The sequence below is a fragment of the Heptranchias perlo genome, chromosome 27 (genome assembly GCF_035084215.1).
Source record: "Heptranchias perlo isolate sHepPer1 chromosome 27, sHepPer1.hap1, whole genome shotgun sequence".
Lineage (NCBI taxonomy): Eukaryota > Metazoa > Chordata > Chondrichthyes > Hexanchiformes > Hexanchidae > Heptranchias > Heptranchias perlo.
This window is the reverse complement of record NC_090351.1, coordinates 41,113,365-41,128,401: the sequence shown is the minus strand read 5'-3', so window position 1 is coordinate 41,128,401 and position 15,037 is coordinate 41,113,365. Positions and strand designations below refer to the sequence as shown.

Genomic DNA, 15,037 nt, shown 5'->3' with positions numbered 1-15,037 from the left:
AAGGTCAAAGGTTCAATCGTCAGTCTATCTTTGGTTGACTATAGTTGGGAACTGCAATTGGCCTTGGCGTTCCTGAGATAGGGAGAGCGGGAGGGAAATCAGCCAGGATTCCTGCTCCTGATCGCTAGCCAGTGAATCCTGCTGGAAATTGCGTGTGCTCAGACAGGATCAATTCAACAATTTCATCTTTTCATTCTCGGGATGTGGGCGTCGCTGGCAAGGCAGACATTTATTGCCCATCCCTAGTTGCCCTGAGAACGTAACGGGGTGGCTTGTTTGGCCGCTAGTGTCAGTTGTGACTTAGTCAGTTGCACTCTTGCCTCTGAGTCAAAAGGTTGGGGGTTCAAGTCCAGCTCACAATTCAGACTGATCCTCCCAGTGCAGTACTGAGGGAATGATCCCGAAACCCCCCCTCTGCCCTCTCAGATGGACATAAAGGATCCCATGGCACTATTTCAAAGAAGAGCGGGGGAGTTCTCCCCAATCTCCTGGACAATATTCATCTCTCAACCAACATCACTAAAACAGATTATCTGGTCATTATTTCACTGCTGTTTGTGGGACCTTGCTGTGCGCAATTTGGCTGCCACATTTCCTACATTACAACAGAGACTATACTTCAAAAGTACTTTATTGGCTGTAAAGCACTGTGGGACATCCTGAGGTGATGAAAGATGTGATATAAATTCTCTCTTTTAATAGTCAACCAGATTTTCTAAACTGAATTCAAACTGCTATGGGTGGGATTTGAACTCACAGATTTGCTGGATTATTAGTCTAGGCCTCTAAGATTACTGATCTAGTGACATAACCACTACACTACCGTCCGTACCCCGCCCGTGAATGGCCCACCGATGCATGTTGTTGATGCTCTCACATGAAGATCAGGCAGTTGGACGACTAACCAGGAGCTGCCGGTACCTGGGGGAGACTCAGCACCTTCAGGAAAGAAAGGGAGAAAATTGAAAAACGAGTGGCGTAGCTCAGAGGGTTAAAGTTGATGTTTAAACAGCAGGTCCGACGCCAACTCCTGAGTCACTCAGGACCCAGATTTAATGAACTGCCGCTGTCAGTCTTGTACGACACCACAGAAACTCGGGTTGATGTGCTCATAAATCAAGTTGACAAGCCTGTTACCCTGCTAGCTTTAGTCACTGAACTGCATCTAATGTAAACAGAATACAGACAAAACGTGTTAAAGGAGTGAAGCCCATCAGCGAACACCCAACATCTTCAAATGTATTACACACCCTCCAAGGAAATGGCCTTGACCCCCTTTCTCTCTCCTGGGACTTCCTGTCTGTGTTGGTTTGTAAGCAGTTTGGCCACACTGCAGATTTGAATCAAGAACTATTTCCTTACTTCTGCAGCTTCTAAAGATCCCATCTGCCAGAGTGATACAGCCCAGATTTCATTGAGTACATCAAAGGGGTGTTTATCATTCCTCCCAGAACTGAACTCTCCAGATCCTTTATCACTGTAACATTTCTGGACCTTATCACTTCATACTGTATGAGTTCTTCACTGCCAATTCAGGCTGATATCTTTGACAGCTTTTGATTTACTTCGAACCCGTTCGTGGTTATTGAGAGGAGGGGGGTGATTCATACATTGAAGTGAGACAGTTTAAAAAACAAACTTTTTTTTATATGTGAATTTTAACAGCCTTAGGGTAAGGAATGTTAGTGTATTTCAGTCACCCAGTATCCCATCAATCACTCCCAGGGCAGGTACAGCACAGGTTAGATACAGAGTAAAGCTCCCTCTACACTGTCCCATCAAACACTCCCAGGGCAGGTACAGCACAGGTTAGATACAGAGTAAAGCTCCCTCTACACTGTCCCATCAAACACTCCCAGGGCAGGTACAGGGTTAGATACAGAGTAAAGCTCCCTCTACACTGTCCCATCAAACACTCCCAGGGCAGGTACAGCACAGGTTAGATACAGAGTAAAGCTCCCTCTACACTGTCCCATCAAACACTCCCAGGGCAGGTACAGCACAGGTTAGATACAGAGTAAAGCTCCCTCTACACTGTCCCATCAATCACTCCCAGGGCAGGTACAGCACAGGTTAGATACAGAGTAAAGCTCCCTCTACACTGTCCCATCAAACACTCCCAGGGCAGGTACAGGGTTAGATACAGAATAAAGCTCCCTCTACACTGTCCCATCAAACACTCCCAGGGCAGGTACAGCACAGGTTAGATACAGAGTAAAGCTCCCTCTACACTGTCCCATCAAACACTCCCAGGGCAGGTACAGCACAGGTTAGATATAGAGTACAGCTCCCTTTACACTGCCCCAACAATTCATCTCAGCCCCATGTGATGTCTCTGATTGCTAATTTGTTGCCAGATTATGGGCGGTACTGAGGGAGTGCTGCACTGTCGGAGATGCGGTCTTTCAAATGTGATGTTAAACTGAGGCTCCCATGGGAACTCTCCTGGAGTCTTGTCCAACATTCCTCCCTTAACTAACACCACCATAGAATAGCCCAACTGTCCATTAATTTCTTTGCTGTTTGTGGGATCTTGCTCTGTGCGAAATGTTTGCCGCATCTGCCCACTTTACACTTGAGTGCTCTGTATTGTACGTGAAGCACTTTGGGATGTTTCTGAAAGACTTGGGATGAATTTTAACTTGGAACGGTTGAGACGGGTTAATTTTTCACCCGCCAATGGCCTTTGACGATTTTAACAACAACAACTTGTATTTATACAGCAACTTTAACGTAGTAAAACGTCCCAAGGTGCTTCACAGGAGCGTAAATCAGACCAAATTTGACACCGAGCCACATAAAGAGATTAGGACAGGTGACCAAAAGCTTGGTCAAAGAGGTAGGTTTTAAGGATCATCTTAAAGGAGGAGAGAGAGGCGGAGAGGTTTAGGGGGGGAATTCCAGAGCTTAGGGCCCGGGCAGCTGAAGGTTCGTACAACTGTTGTCCGATTGGAGAAAACAGCACACTTTCTGAGACAATGTCACTGGAAGCTGCATCACTGTCGTAAATTCACCAAATTTTTAATTATATTTTCTATCTTTTTTTGAGAGAAGTATTTTTGTTTTAACCTATAAACACGTTTGCGGACCTATTAGATCCAATATTTTTCTAATGGCTGTTACCAGAGTCTATCCAACAGGACTGGTCTCTCAGTTACCAGGCAGCAACTGATACCCCAGTGTTACTGGGTCCTTGGAGTCAGAATGCGCTGAAAACCAACCATATTATACACGGTTGGATCAGTGCAGAGTAACTCCCACATCAGGGAGATCTGGTGCCAATAAGTGTATTTATTAAAAGGTTCGCTGCACAACCGGACTCCACAGTAAATCACTGAGTAAATACAGAAGCCATTGGAGAACAAGTACCGAGAGCAGGCAGGTCTCAGGTTTGATCCCTAGTCTGTGCTGAGGTGATGAAGGTGTGAGGGATGTGTCTGCCCATGAGGTTACAGACTGTGGTGGAATATAATTCTGCTCCTGATGATGGTCCAAAACACCTCATGGATGCCCAGTTTTGGGGTGCTGGATTAGTCCTTAGTCTGTCCCCTAGCACGTTGGTAGTGCCACATGACACAGTGATAGTGCCACAGGACATGGTGGTAGTGCCACACGACACAGTGGTAGTGCCACACGACACGATGGTAGTGCCACAGGACACAGTGGTAGTGCCACAGGTCACGGTGGTAGTGCCACATGACACAGTGATAGTGCCACACGACACGATGGTAGTGCCACACGACACGGTGGTAGTGCCACAGGACACGGTGGTAGTGCCACAGGTCACGGTGGTAGTGCCACACGACACAGTGATAGTGCCACAGGACATGGTGGTAGTGCCACACGACACAGTGGTAGTGCCACAGGACACGATGGTAGTGCCACAGGACACGGTGGTAGTGCCACAGGTCACGGTGGTAGTGCCACACGACACAGTGGTAGTGCCACATGACATGGTGGTAGTGCCACACGACACAGTGGTAGTGCCACAGGACACAGTGGTAGTGCCACAGGTCACGGTGGTAGTGCCACACGACACAGTGGTAGTGCCACATGACATGGTGGTAGTGCCACACGACACAGTGGTAGTGCCACAGGACACGGTGGTAGTGCCACAGGTCACGGTGGTAGTGCCACAGGACACGGTGGTAGTGCCACACGACACGGTGGTAGTGCCACACAACACGGTGATAGTGCCACAGGACACGATGGTAGTGCCACAGGACATGGTGGTAGTGTCACACGACATGGTGGTAGTGCCACACGACACAGAGGAAACAAGACTTTGTCTTTAAAAGGATTCCCACCAACGCTATTGTGGACAGATATATCTGTGACAGATTGGTTGGTGAGGATGAGGTCAAGTAGGTTACTGCCTTGTGATGGTCCCCTCACCACCTGCACAGGTTCCCTTTCCTGAAGGACATTAGTGAACCAGTTGGGTTTTTACAACTTCATGGTCACTTTTACTGGTGCTAGCCCAAAAAATTACCAGATTTATTATTTGGGAATTGGTGGGATTTGAACTCGTGACCTCTGGGTTGCTAGTCCAGGAAATCTTTTTTTCCAGATTACTAGCAGATCGATCGGTCCCCTTGCTCAGAGGGTTGAGGGGGGGAGCTGGACAAACCCTCCCAGCAAGCAGGTGGACAGGCAGGTGCTGCAGTTTCTGACTGACAGGGGTAGACGGGCACTGGAGATGCCCCTGTCTGACTTGGCAAATGCTGGTGGGGTCAATGCCGGAGAGCGCTGACTCTCCATCGTCGCTGGGTCAAAGCCCTGGAACTCCCTACCTGAGAGCACCGTGAGAGCACCTTCACCACATGGACTGCGGCGGTTCAAGAAGAAGGCCCACCACCATCTTCTCAAGGGGCAACTAGGGGTGGGCAATAAATGCCGGCCTTGCCCGAGAGCAAATAAGAAAAACTTTCGGACGTGATCCAACCCTAGGAATTTTAGGGCCTGTGTTTATTCAAATTAGGCTCCTGTAATGGTGACTGGGTGTTTCAACCAATCTATTCCCCCTTCCCAACCCAGCGTGTCAAAGTCCTTTGCAAATAGAGTTGCCAACTCTGGTTGGAGATATTCCTGGAGGTTTCGTCACATGACCTCCTGCCTCCAACCGTCCCACCCCCACTCTCCCCCATTGGTCACCCGACACGTCCATCGTCGCGGAGCCCCGCCCTCCCACGGCCAATCGGAAAGTGAACAGACTCTTCGGTACCCGATTGAATGATTCTTGACTGTCAATCAAACAGCCCTGTCTTCCCCATCGCCAATATTTTTGATAACTAGTAAACAAAAGTGTTCAAAGAAAATGTTTTAATATCCCTATGACTTTTCTCCCGGGTGTTGCTTGCAGCAGTGTCCCGGAGATTAGCCTTTAATTTCTGGAGACTCCAGGGCCAATCCTGGAGGGTTGGCAACTCAAAGTGGCTCAGGTATCAGTAAAAACTGATGGCACTGGACTGGTGAAGTGAGGTTATCCAAACGACAGGTCATAACAAGACAAGAGGACGGGGAAGGAGACACTTGATGCGCCCGAGTCAGGGCCAGGGCCTGTCGCCACAGGGACACTTCCTAGAGAAGTTTGTTTGGGCCTTAATTTCATGTTTACATCACTTAAGTTTAGTGTGAGGACACTGCCTTGCTCCTAAACGTGTCGAGCACGTGCACCCACGAACTGCTCTGTGCGAGCTGTTTGCTGGCACTGCCCTTCCTTCTGCGTTCCTGTATAACGAGGGATTGTAACTTTGATAACGAGCAGAATTAGTTCGGCAAATAGAACCAGGCCAAAAGTTTTAAAATCACTTGATGCAATTCAGCGCACACAACCTTTCGAGAAATTGCAGCATTGTTAAGCCTCATCTTCCGAGCAGGGCCGCCTGGAGATTTCATCCCTAATATACGTTAGTGCAGGGATACATTGGTAATGTATTCATATTTAATACGCTCCAATAAGATGTGTCGGATCAGTGACAGGGTTCAAGCAGCCGGGCTGTGCCTTGGTGGCCTGGTTTACTAACACCCCACTGGGGACTCCGTTAATAGGCCACAGGGGGCTACTCATAATTGAAGCCATCACCACAAAAGCAGAACTCCAGAAAAAAAAAATCTTGGACATCCTCAGTTAAAATGTATGAAGCTCGAATCCCATATTCAAACTAAATAATAATCCTGTCACCCATTAAGAAGAGGTTTTATGCAGAGAATAATGAACGGTGAATTTGGCACCGTTAAGAGACAACCGGGAAGTTACTGTGGAATTCCCGCCAGGTCAAGACAGCCAGGAACAGAAGAGGCTGTTTCCAATACTTTCACTGTGGGGGTCAGGAGAAGGAGTGATTCTCAGGCCCCCACACGGAAAGTTTTGGTCCCCCGTGCCCCAGGTTTCCCCTTTCCCCCCCTTCCCTCCCATGAGATCCTCCTGAAACATTTTACAGCCAATGAAGTACTTTTGAAGTGTAGTCACTGTTGTAATGTAGGAAACGTGGCAGCCAATTTGCGCACAGCAAGATCCCACAAACAGCAACATGCGATGACCAGATAATCTGTTTCCGTGATGGTGGTCGAGGGATAAATATTGGCCCGGACTCCGGGGAGATCTCCCCTGCTCTTTCCTGTGGGATCTTTTCCATCCACCTGAGAGGGCAGACGGGTCCTCGGTTTAACGTCTCATCCAAAAGATGGCATCTCCGACAGTGCAGCACTCCCGCAGGGGCAGTGCTGGAACTCGGAGTTGGTCTGGGATGTACATCTCCTGTACGTGGAATTGGCTGACAGGAACGAAGCTCCTGACAGGTCGGGAGGGTGTGCTGGGAGATGTTTGCTCCACTTTCCCTTTGTCCTGGGCTGCACAGAGCTGGTGTGGGGGTGAGCTCAATCCAGCAGCTCAAACTAGAGGCAACAAAACCCCTTCAACTGAGAGAAGCAGAAGTTTGAAAGAGAGTCAAGACTGGGGATTTGACCTTTGGCCCAGGCACCCCTAAACAACGGCTCATGGATTTTATGGTAATATTAATGCCCATTCTGTGAGTGGTAACATTGAGTGTACAGGCCACCTCCTGATGGTTTAATGAATAATTATATCATCCAGTGTGACACTGAGTCACACAGACTAGAGAGACCTTGGTTTAACCACCAGCCTGTGTGGAGTTAGCTGATCTCAGCCAGAGTCAGGGTGCCCGGGCCTATGGGGACAGATTAATCACGTTCCTGATCACTATCCAGTGACTCCCTGGTGGAAAGGGTTCAGGGTCAGCTGTGATGCCTTCTGCAGTCAAATAGCTGACCAGCACTCACTGTCTAGGCTCACGTATGAAGGATAGCCACTTGGTTGAGATACTGAGTGGGCGTGAGGAGTTATCAATGGTAAGTGTTAGCACCTTCGGGAGGGGAGAGATCTTCGGTCTTGCTCTCAGTGCCTGCTAGTGGCTGCAATTCTGACTGTATGGAGTGAAGTGTCTCACGCTGTCTTTCTCTCTTCAAACAGCAGCAGTTGGGAAACAAGCAGCTCGCCTTCCAGCAGCAGTTTCTTCAAATGCAACAACTTCAACAACAGCATCTATTAAACCTGCAGCGACAGGGCCTGGTGACACTGCAGCCTGGGCAGCCCACAGTACCACTACAGACCCTCGCACAAGGTAACCCCTAACCCGATACAAGGCCCAGTCACTGCATCTTACCACAGACCCTCGCACAAGGTAACCCCTAACCCGATACAAGGCCCAGTCACTGCATCTTACCACAGACCCTCGCACAAGGTAACCCCGAACCCAATTCAAGGCCTAGTTATATTCTAGGCTTGATCAGTTCATGACGAGGTAAGGACAAAATCAATTGAAAGGCCTGGTTTTACTTGAGCCTGGACACTGTAGATAAAAAGCAGCAGGTACAAACTCTGGTCGTGCTCCATCCTGAACAGTTCAAGTACCACAAAGTAAATATAAATTACTAGTGACCAGACCTAGGCCTCGTTCTCCAGCATGAGACCTTAGAAGCTCTGCAAGGGGAGCCTTGGGCCTACGGTTACAGGGCCTGCTCTGCAGCCTGTACCATAAAGGGATTGTAGGCTTTGGGGAGATGACTGCAGATATTTCATTCCTTCACGCAAATCAAATTGAGATTTGTTTTGGCCAAGTGCATTTTGCAAGAAGCTATCTTTATTAACATGAGACTCTGCACCACCAATTCCACATTTGACAGGTGCTAATTGTCTATTTCTGCAATGTTTCTTGCTTCCTGTTCCTTGTTTCACCTCCAGCTATTTGGATCTCACCACATTGAGTCTTCTTTCAGTCTCAAGGACAGGGAAGTCTCCAGCTGCAGAATGCTCAGTGGTATTTGCCCAGTGTATCTGCTTATTGGGTGGTTGAGGGATAAATGTTGGCCGGGGATCTCCCATGCCCTTTCTTCAAATAGTGCTGTGGGATCTTTAACATCCACCTGAACCATCAGAACAGGGAGAAAGGGCCTGAGCTCAGTGTCTTGTCTGAAAAGGACGACAATTTCCACAACTCAGCACTGTTTCGATACCGCACAGAAGTGTCAGCTAGGTTATTTGCTCAAGTCCGTGTTGACCAGTTTTTTAGTGATCAGTAATCCAGAGGCCTGGACTATTGATCCAGGGAACGTGAGTTGAAACCCCACTGTAGCCAGTTTGAGAATTTGAATTCAGTTTAAAAAATCTGGAAATAAAAAGCCAGTATCAGTGAAGCTGTCAGATTGTCGGAAAAACCCAACTGGTTCACTGGTGCCCTTTAGGGAAGGAAACCTGCCGTCCTTACCCGGTCTGGGCCTGTATGTGACTCCAGTCCCACACCGACATGGTTGACTCTTAACTGCCCTGTTAAGGACACTTAACTGCCCTCTGAACTGGCCTAGCAAGCTAGTGAAGGCAACTAGAGATGGGCAATAAATGCCAGCCTTGCCAGCAACGCTGCCATCTTGGGAATAATGAGGATCGTCATTCAGCCTATCTTTGCTCATCCATCCAGAAAAACCTACAGTTTCCAAGACAGCATTAACTTTTACATGGTTTCTCAATTTTAAAAAAAGGACAAAATCAAAATGTCTCTTGAGGTGCTGTTTGTCAAAGAGTGACAGTACAATTCGTCAGACTTTAAGAATGATAGCAATTGGCCCACAGTCTCACATTTCTTCTAATTTCCACTTTAAGCCCTGTTCTTTTAACAATTCCTCTTTACATGTTAAGGTCGGCAGTACCTAAATCCCCAAACACATCCTGCCACCAGTATTTTTCATTCAAAGGCTGCAGTGATGGGATAGGCAGAGAGCCTAAGGCTATAGCCTCACAACACAAAAAAAACTCCCTCAAATAGTTTTCTTCCTTTGGTGTGGTCTAATTAAAATATGTCCCTCATCTCAATATTTTGAAAACAATAACTGATTATTTATATCTGCACTAGAAAAGTCACAATCAATGATATAACTGGAGACTAGCGATTAATAGAAGAATCAATCTGTGGATTTAGTGAGTACGAGTCTACCTTGCATTGGTAACTATCAGAAAGTGCTGTATCTCTAATTAGTGTCACGTCGAGATACTGAACCCATTCAGCCACTGTCGCAATGCCTCCACTAATTGCTCAATTCCAGTTCTCAGAACTCTCAAATTTATTCTGTCTCAATAAGTCGTTTAAAAATTTCACTGCAGTTAACTTTTCTGATCGTCCAGTGAATCAACGCACAGTGCGTTACGGGACCATGCACATTCCAGGTTCAATTCCTAGTAGGGTCGCCAACCCTGCAGGATTGTCCTGGAGTCTCCAGGAATTAAAGATTAATCTCCTGGACAGTGTTAGAATCATAGAATCATAGAATGACGCAGCACAGAAAGGCCATTCGGTCCATCAAGCCTGTGCTGGCTCTTTAAAATAGCTATCCAATTAGTCCCACTCCCCTAACTCTTTTCCCGTAACCCTGCAACTTTTTCCCCTTCAAGTATTTATCCAATTCCCTTTTGAAAGTTATTATTGAATCTGCTTCCACCGCCCTTTCAGGCAGCGCATTCCAGATCATCACAACTCGCTGCATAAAAAAAATATATTCCTCGTGTCGCCTCTGGTTCTTTTGACAATCACCTTAAATCTGTGTCCTCTGGTTACCGACCCTTCTGCCACTGGAAACAGTTTCTCCTTATTTACTCTGTCAAAATCCTTCATGATTTTGAACACCTCGATCAAATCTCCCCTTAACCTTCTCTGCTCCAAGGAGAACAATCCCAGCTTCTCCAGTCTCTCCACAGAACTGAAGTCCCTCCTCCCTGGAAACATTCCAGTTAATCTCCCCTGCACTCTCTCTAAAGCTGTTACGAGTGACACGGGAGATAAGTTAGGGAGGCAATAAAACACTTTTGTTTATTAGTGGAGAAATGGCTGCTTGATCGGACAGGGCGGTTGGAGATGGGAGGTCATGTGATGAGGGGGGTCGATGCAGACATTGTAGTTAAGGAGGAGGAGTGTGAAATATTGGATGGGATAAACATAGTGAGAGAAGAAATATTAATGGCCATAATCTTAAAAACCATAATCTTCCAAACATCTGTAGATACGGGGGGTGGTGCCAGAGGACTGGAGAATTGCAAATGTTACACCCTTATTCAAAAAAGGGTGTAAGGATAAACCCAGCAACTACAGGCCAGTCAGTTTAACCTCAGTGGTGGGGAAACTTTTAGAAACGATAATCCGGGACAGAGTGTGGATTGATTAGGGAAAGCCAGCACGGATTTTTTAAAGGCAAATCGTGTTTAACTAACTTGATAGAGTTTTTTGATGAGGTAACAGAGAGGGTCGATGAGGGCAATGCGGTTGATGTGATGTATATGGACTTTCACAAGGCGTTTGATAAAGTGCCGCATGGTAGGCTTATCATCAAGATTGTGGCCCATGGAATAAAGGGGGCAGTAACAACATGGGTACAGAATTGGCTCAGTGACAGGAAACAGAGAGTTGTGGTGAAGGGTTGTTTTTCAGACTGGAGGGAGGTGTACAGTGGTGTTCCCCAGGGGTCGGTGCTGGGACCACTGCTTTTCTTGATATATATTAATGACTTGGAATTGGGTGTACAGGCCACAATTTCAAAATTTGCAGATGACACAAAACTTGGAAGTGTAGTGAACAGTGAGGAGGATAGTGATAGACTTCAAGAGAATATAGGCTGGTGGAATGGGCGGACACGTGGCAGATGAAATTTAAGGCAGAAAAATGCAAAGTGATACATTTTGGTAGGAAGAACGAGGAGAGGCAATATACACTAAAGGGCACAACTCTTAAAGGGGTACAGGAACAGAGAAATCTGGAGGTATATGTGCACAAATTGTTGAAGGCGGCAGGGCAGGTTGAGAAAGCGGTTAAAAAAGTATACGGGATCCTGGGCTTTATAAATAGAGGCATAGAGTACAAAAGTATGGAAGTCAAGATAAACCTCTATAAAACACTGGTTCGGCCATCACTAGAGTATTGTGTCCAGTTCTGGGCAGCGCACTTTAGGAAAGATGTGAAGGCCTTAGGGAGGATGCAGAAGAGATTTACTAGAATGATTCGAGGGATGAGGGACTTCAGTTACGTGGATAGACTGGAGAAGCTGGGGTTGTTCTCCTTGGAACAGAAACGGTTGCGAGGAGATTTGATAGAGGTATTCAAAATCATGAAGGGTCTGAACAGAGTAGATAGAGAGAAACTGTTCCCATTGGCAGAAGGGTCAAGAACCAGAGGACATAGATTTAAGGTGATTGGCAAAAGAACCAAAGGCGACATGAGGAAAAACTTTTTACACAGCGAGTGGTTATGATCTGGAATGCACTGCCCGAGGGGGTGGTGGAGGCAGATTCAATCATGGCCTTCAAAAGGGAACTGGATAAGCACAGTCAGCCTAACTTCGGTGGTGGGCAAATTATTGGAAAAAATTCTGAGGGACAGTTTTAATCATCACTTAGAAAGACACGGATTAATCAAGGACAGTCAACGTGGATTTGTTAAGGGAAGGTCGTGTCTGACTAACTTGATTGAATTCCTTGAGATCCAAAGGAAAGTGGCAAGTTGGATCCAAAATTGGGTCAGTGGCAGGAAGCAAAGGGTAATGGTCGACAGGTTTTTTGTGATTGGAAGGCTGTTTTCAGCGGGGTTCCGCAGGGCTCACTACTAGGCTCCTTGCTTTTTGTGATTTATGTTAATGATTTAGACTTAAATGTAGGGGGCATGATTAAGAAATTTGCAGATGATACAAAAATTGGCCTTATGTTGATAGTGAGGAGGAAAGCTGTAGACTGCAGGAAGATATCAATGGACTGGTCAGGTGGGCAGAAAAGTGGCAAATGGAATTCAATCCGGAGAAGTGTGAGGTATTGCATTTGGGGAGGGCAAACAAGGCAAGGGAATGCACAATAAATGGGAGAATACTGAGAGGTGTAGAGGAACAAAGGGACATTGGAGTGGGTGTCCACAGATCCCTGAAGGTAGCAGGACAGGTAGATAAGGTGGTTAAGAAGGTATACGGGATACTTTCCTTTATTAGCCGAGGCATAGAATATAAGAGCAGGGAGATTTTGCTAGAACTGTATAAAACATTGGTTAGGCCACAGCTTGAGTACTGCGTATAGTTCTGGTCACCACATTACAGGAAAGATGTGATTGCACTAGAGAGAGTGCAGAGGAGATTTACGAGGATGTTGCCAGGACTGGAGAATTTTAGCTATGAGGAAAGATTGGATAGGCTGGGGTTGTTTTCTTTGGAACAGAGGAGGCTGAGGGGAGATTTAGTTGAGGTGTATAAAATTATATGGGGCCGAGATAGAGTGGATAGGGAGGACCTATTTCCCTTAGCAGAGAGGCCAATAACCAGGGGGTATACATTTAAAGTAATTGGTAGAAGGATTAGAGGGGAGCTGAGGAGAAATTTTTTCACCCAGAGGGTGGTGGGAGTCTGAAACTCACTGCCTGAAAGGGTGGGAGAGGCAGAAACCCTCATTGTATTTAAAAAGTACCTGATGTGCACTTGAAGTGCTGTAACCTACAGGGCTACGGACCAAGAGCTGGAAAGTGGGATTAGGCTGGATAGCTCTTTTTCGGCCAGCACAGACACGATGGGCTGAATGGCCTCCTTCTGTGCCGTAAATTTTATATGATTCTATCATTCCACAAAATCGTCAAGAATATGTCCAACGAGAGTCGGAGACCCCTAATTCCCAGCGCGTGCTGAGTCACCTGATCTTGACCAAAAGTAAAGTAAATTGAGCCGTGGTCCTTGCTCCTGATCGCTTTCTAACAGTACCTGCATGATAGACAACATGCAGATCTTTGGTCAGGACCGTGATGCCCCGAGCAGCTGAAAGGCCTGCCATTTCTCATTATCTAGGCTCCCGAGTGAAGAATGCCAACTTGGGTGAAGAACCAAAGGATAGCAGCCAACCATGGGACTGTATCTAAACCGGAGTCAGCGCCTTTAGCTGATGAAGGGGACAAGGTGTCACCACGTCGAGAGAAAACAGCGACTGGCCTAAGTGTGGGCCAGGAGCAGCAGACAATATTTCCAGAAAGACTTCCTTTTTTCTGGCCATCACTCAGTTATGAAGAGGAATGAAGGGAGGTAAACCCTTCATAAACTTGAGCTCATCCAAAACTCTGCTGCCAGTATCCTAACTTGCACCAAGTCCTGTTCACCCATCACCCCTGTGCTCGCTGACCTACATTGTTTTCAAATCCCTCCGTGACCTCGCCCCTCCCTATCTCTGTAACCTCCTCCAGCCCTACAACCCTCCGAGATCGCTGCGATCCTCCAATCCTTGGCCCCGAGCACATCTTGTGGAACCAACCAGGGAACAGGCAATTTTGGATCTGGTAACATGGTAGAATTTCCCATCCAGTTTGAGAGCGAGGATCTTGGGTCTGAAACTACTGTATTAAACTTAAATAAGGGCAATTATAAAGGAATGAGGGCGGAATTGGCTAAAGTGAACTGGGTAAACAGATTAGATGGGATGATGGTGGATAAGCTGTGGCAAACATTTAAAGATATATTTTATGACTCGCAACAAAAATATATCCCTGTGAGGAGGAAAGACTCCACAAAAAGGGTGAACCAACCATGGCTAACTAAGGATGTCAAGGATGGTATCAGGTTAAAAGAAAAAGCATACAACATGGCAAAGATTACTGGTAAGCTCGAAGATTGGGAAAACTTTAAAAACCAGCAAAGGATGACTAAAAGAATAATGATGAATCTGACGAAGGAGATAATCTCCGAAAGCTTGTGATTTTAAAATAAATTTGTTGGACTATAACCTGGTGTTGTAAGATTCCTTACATTAAAAGAATAATAAAGAGGGAGAAAATAAATTTTCAGAGTAAACTAGCAAGAAATATAAAAACTGACAGTAAAAGCTTCTGCAAGTATATAAAAAGGAAGAGGGTAGCTAAAGTAAACATTGGTCCCTTAAAGGATGAGACTGGGGAAATAATAATGGAATACAAGGAAATGGCAGAGGAATTGAACAGATATTTTGTATCTGTCTTCACAGTAGAAGACACTAATAATACACCAATAATAGTAGAAAATCAAGGGGCAAAGGGGAGGGAGGAACTAAAAACAATCACTATCACTGGAGAAAAAGTACTAGGTAAACTAATGGGTCTAAAGGTTGACAAGTCCCCTGGACCTGATGGCTTGCATCCGAGGGTCTTAAAGGAAGTGGCTACAGAGATAGTGGATGCATTGGTTGTAATCTTCCAGAATTCACTAGATTCTGGAAAGGTCCCAGCGGATTGGAAAACCGCAAACGTAACACCCCTATTCAAGAAGGGAGTGAGACAGAAAGCAGGTAACTATAGACCAGTTAGCCTAACATCTGTCATTGGGAAAATGCTGGAATCCATTCTTAAGGAAGTAGTAGCAGGACATTTGGAGACTCATAATACAATCAAGGAGAGTCAACATGGTTTTATGAAGGGGAAATCATGTCTGACAAATTTATTAGAGTTCTTTGAGGAAGTAACGGGCAGGGTGGATAAAGGGGAACCAG

The 15,037-nt window shown here is 46.3% G+C and overlaps 1 protein-coding gene across 2 annotated transcripts in view; it reads left to right on the top strand.

Moving 5' to 3' along the window:
• foxp4 (forkhead box P4) overlaps positions 1–15,037 on the top strand; it is a 370,715-nt gene that overhangs the window by 251,893 nt on the left and 103,785 nt on the right. Inside the window, exon 6 of one of the 2 annotated variants that reach the window (XM_068007751.1) lies at positions 7,496–7,643. In XM_068007751.1, coding sequence (XP_067863852.1) covers positions 7,496–7,643 — 148 coding nt within the window. Of the gene's footprint in view, positions 1–7,492; positions 7,644–15,037 lie in introns of both variants that reach the window. The other variant, XM_068007750.1, reaches the window with a different exon arrangement.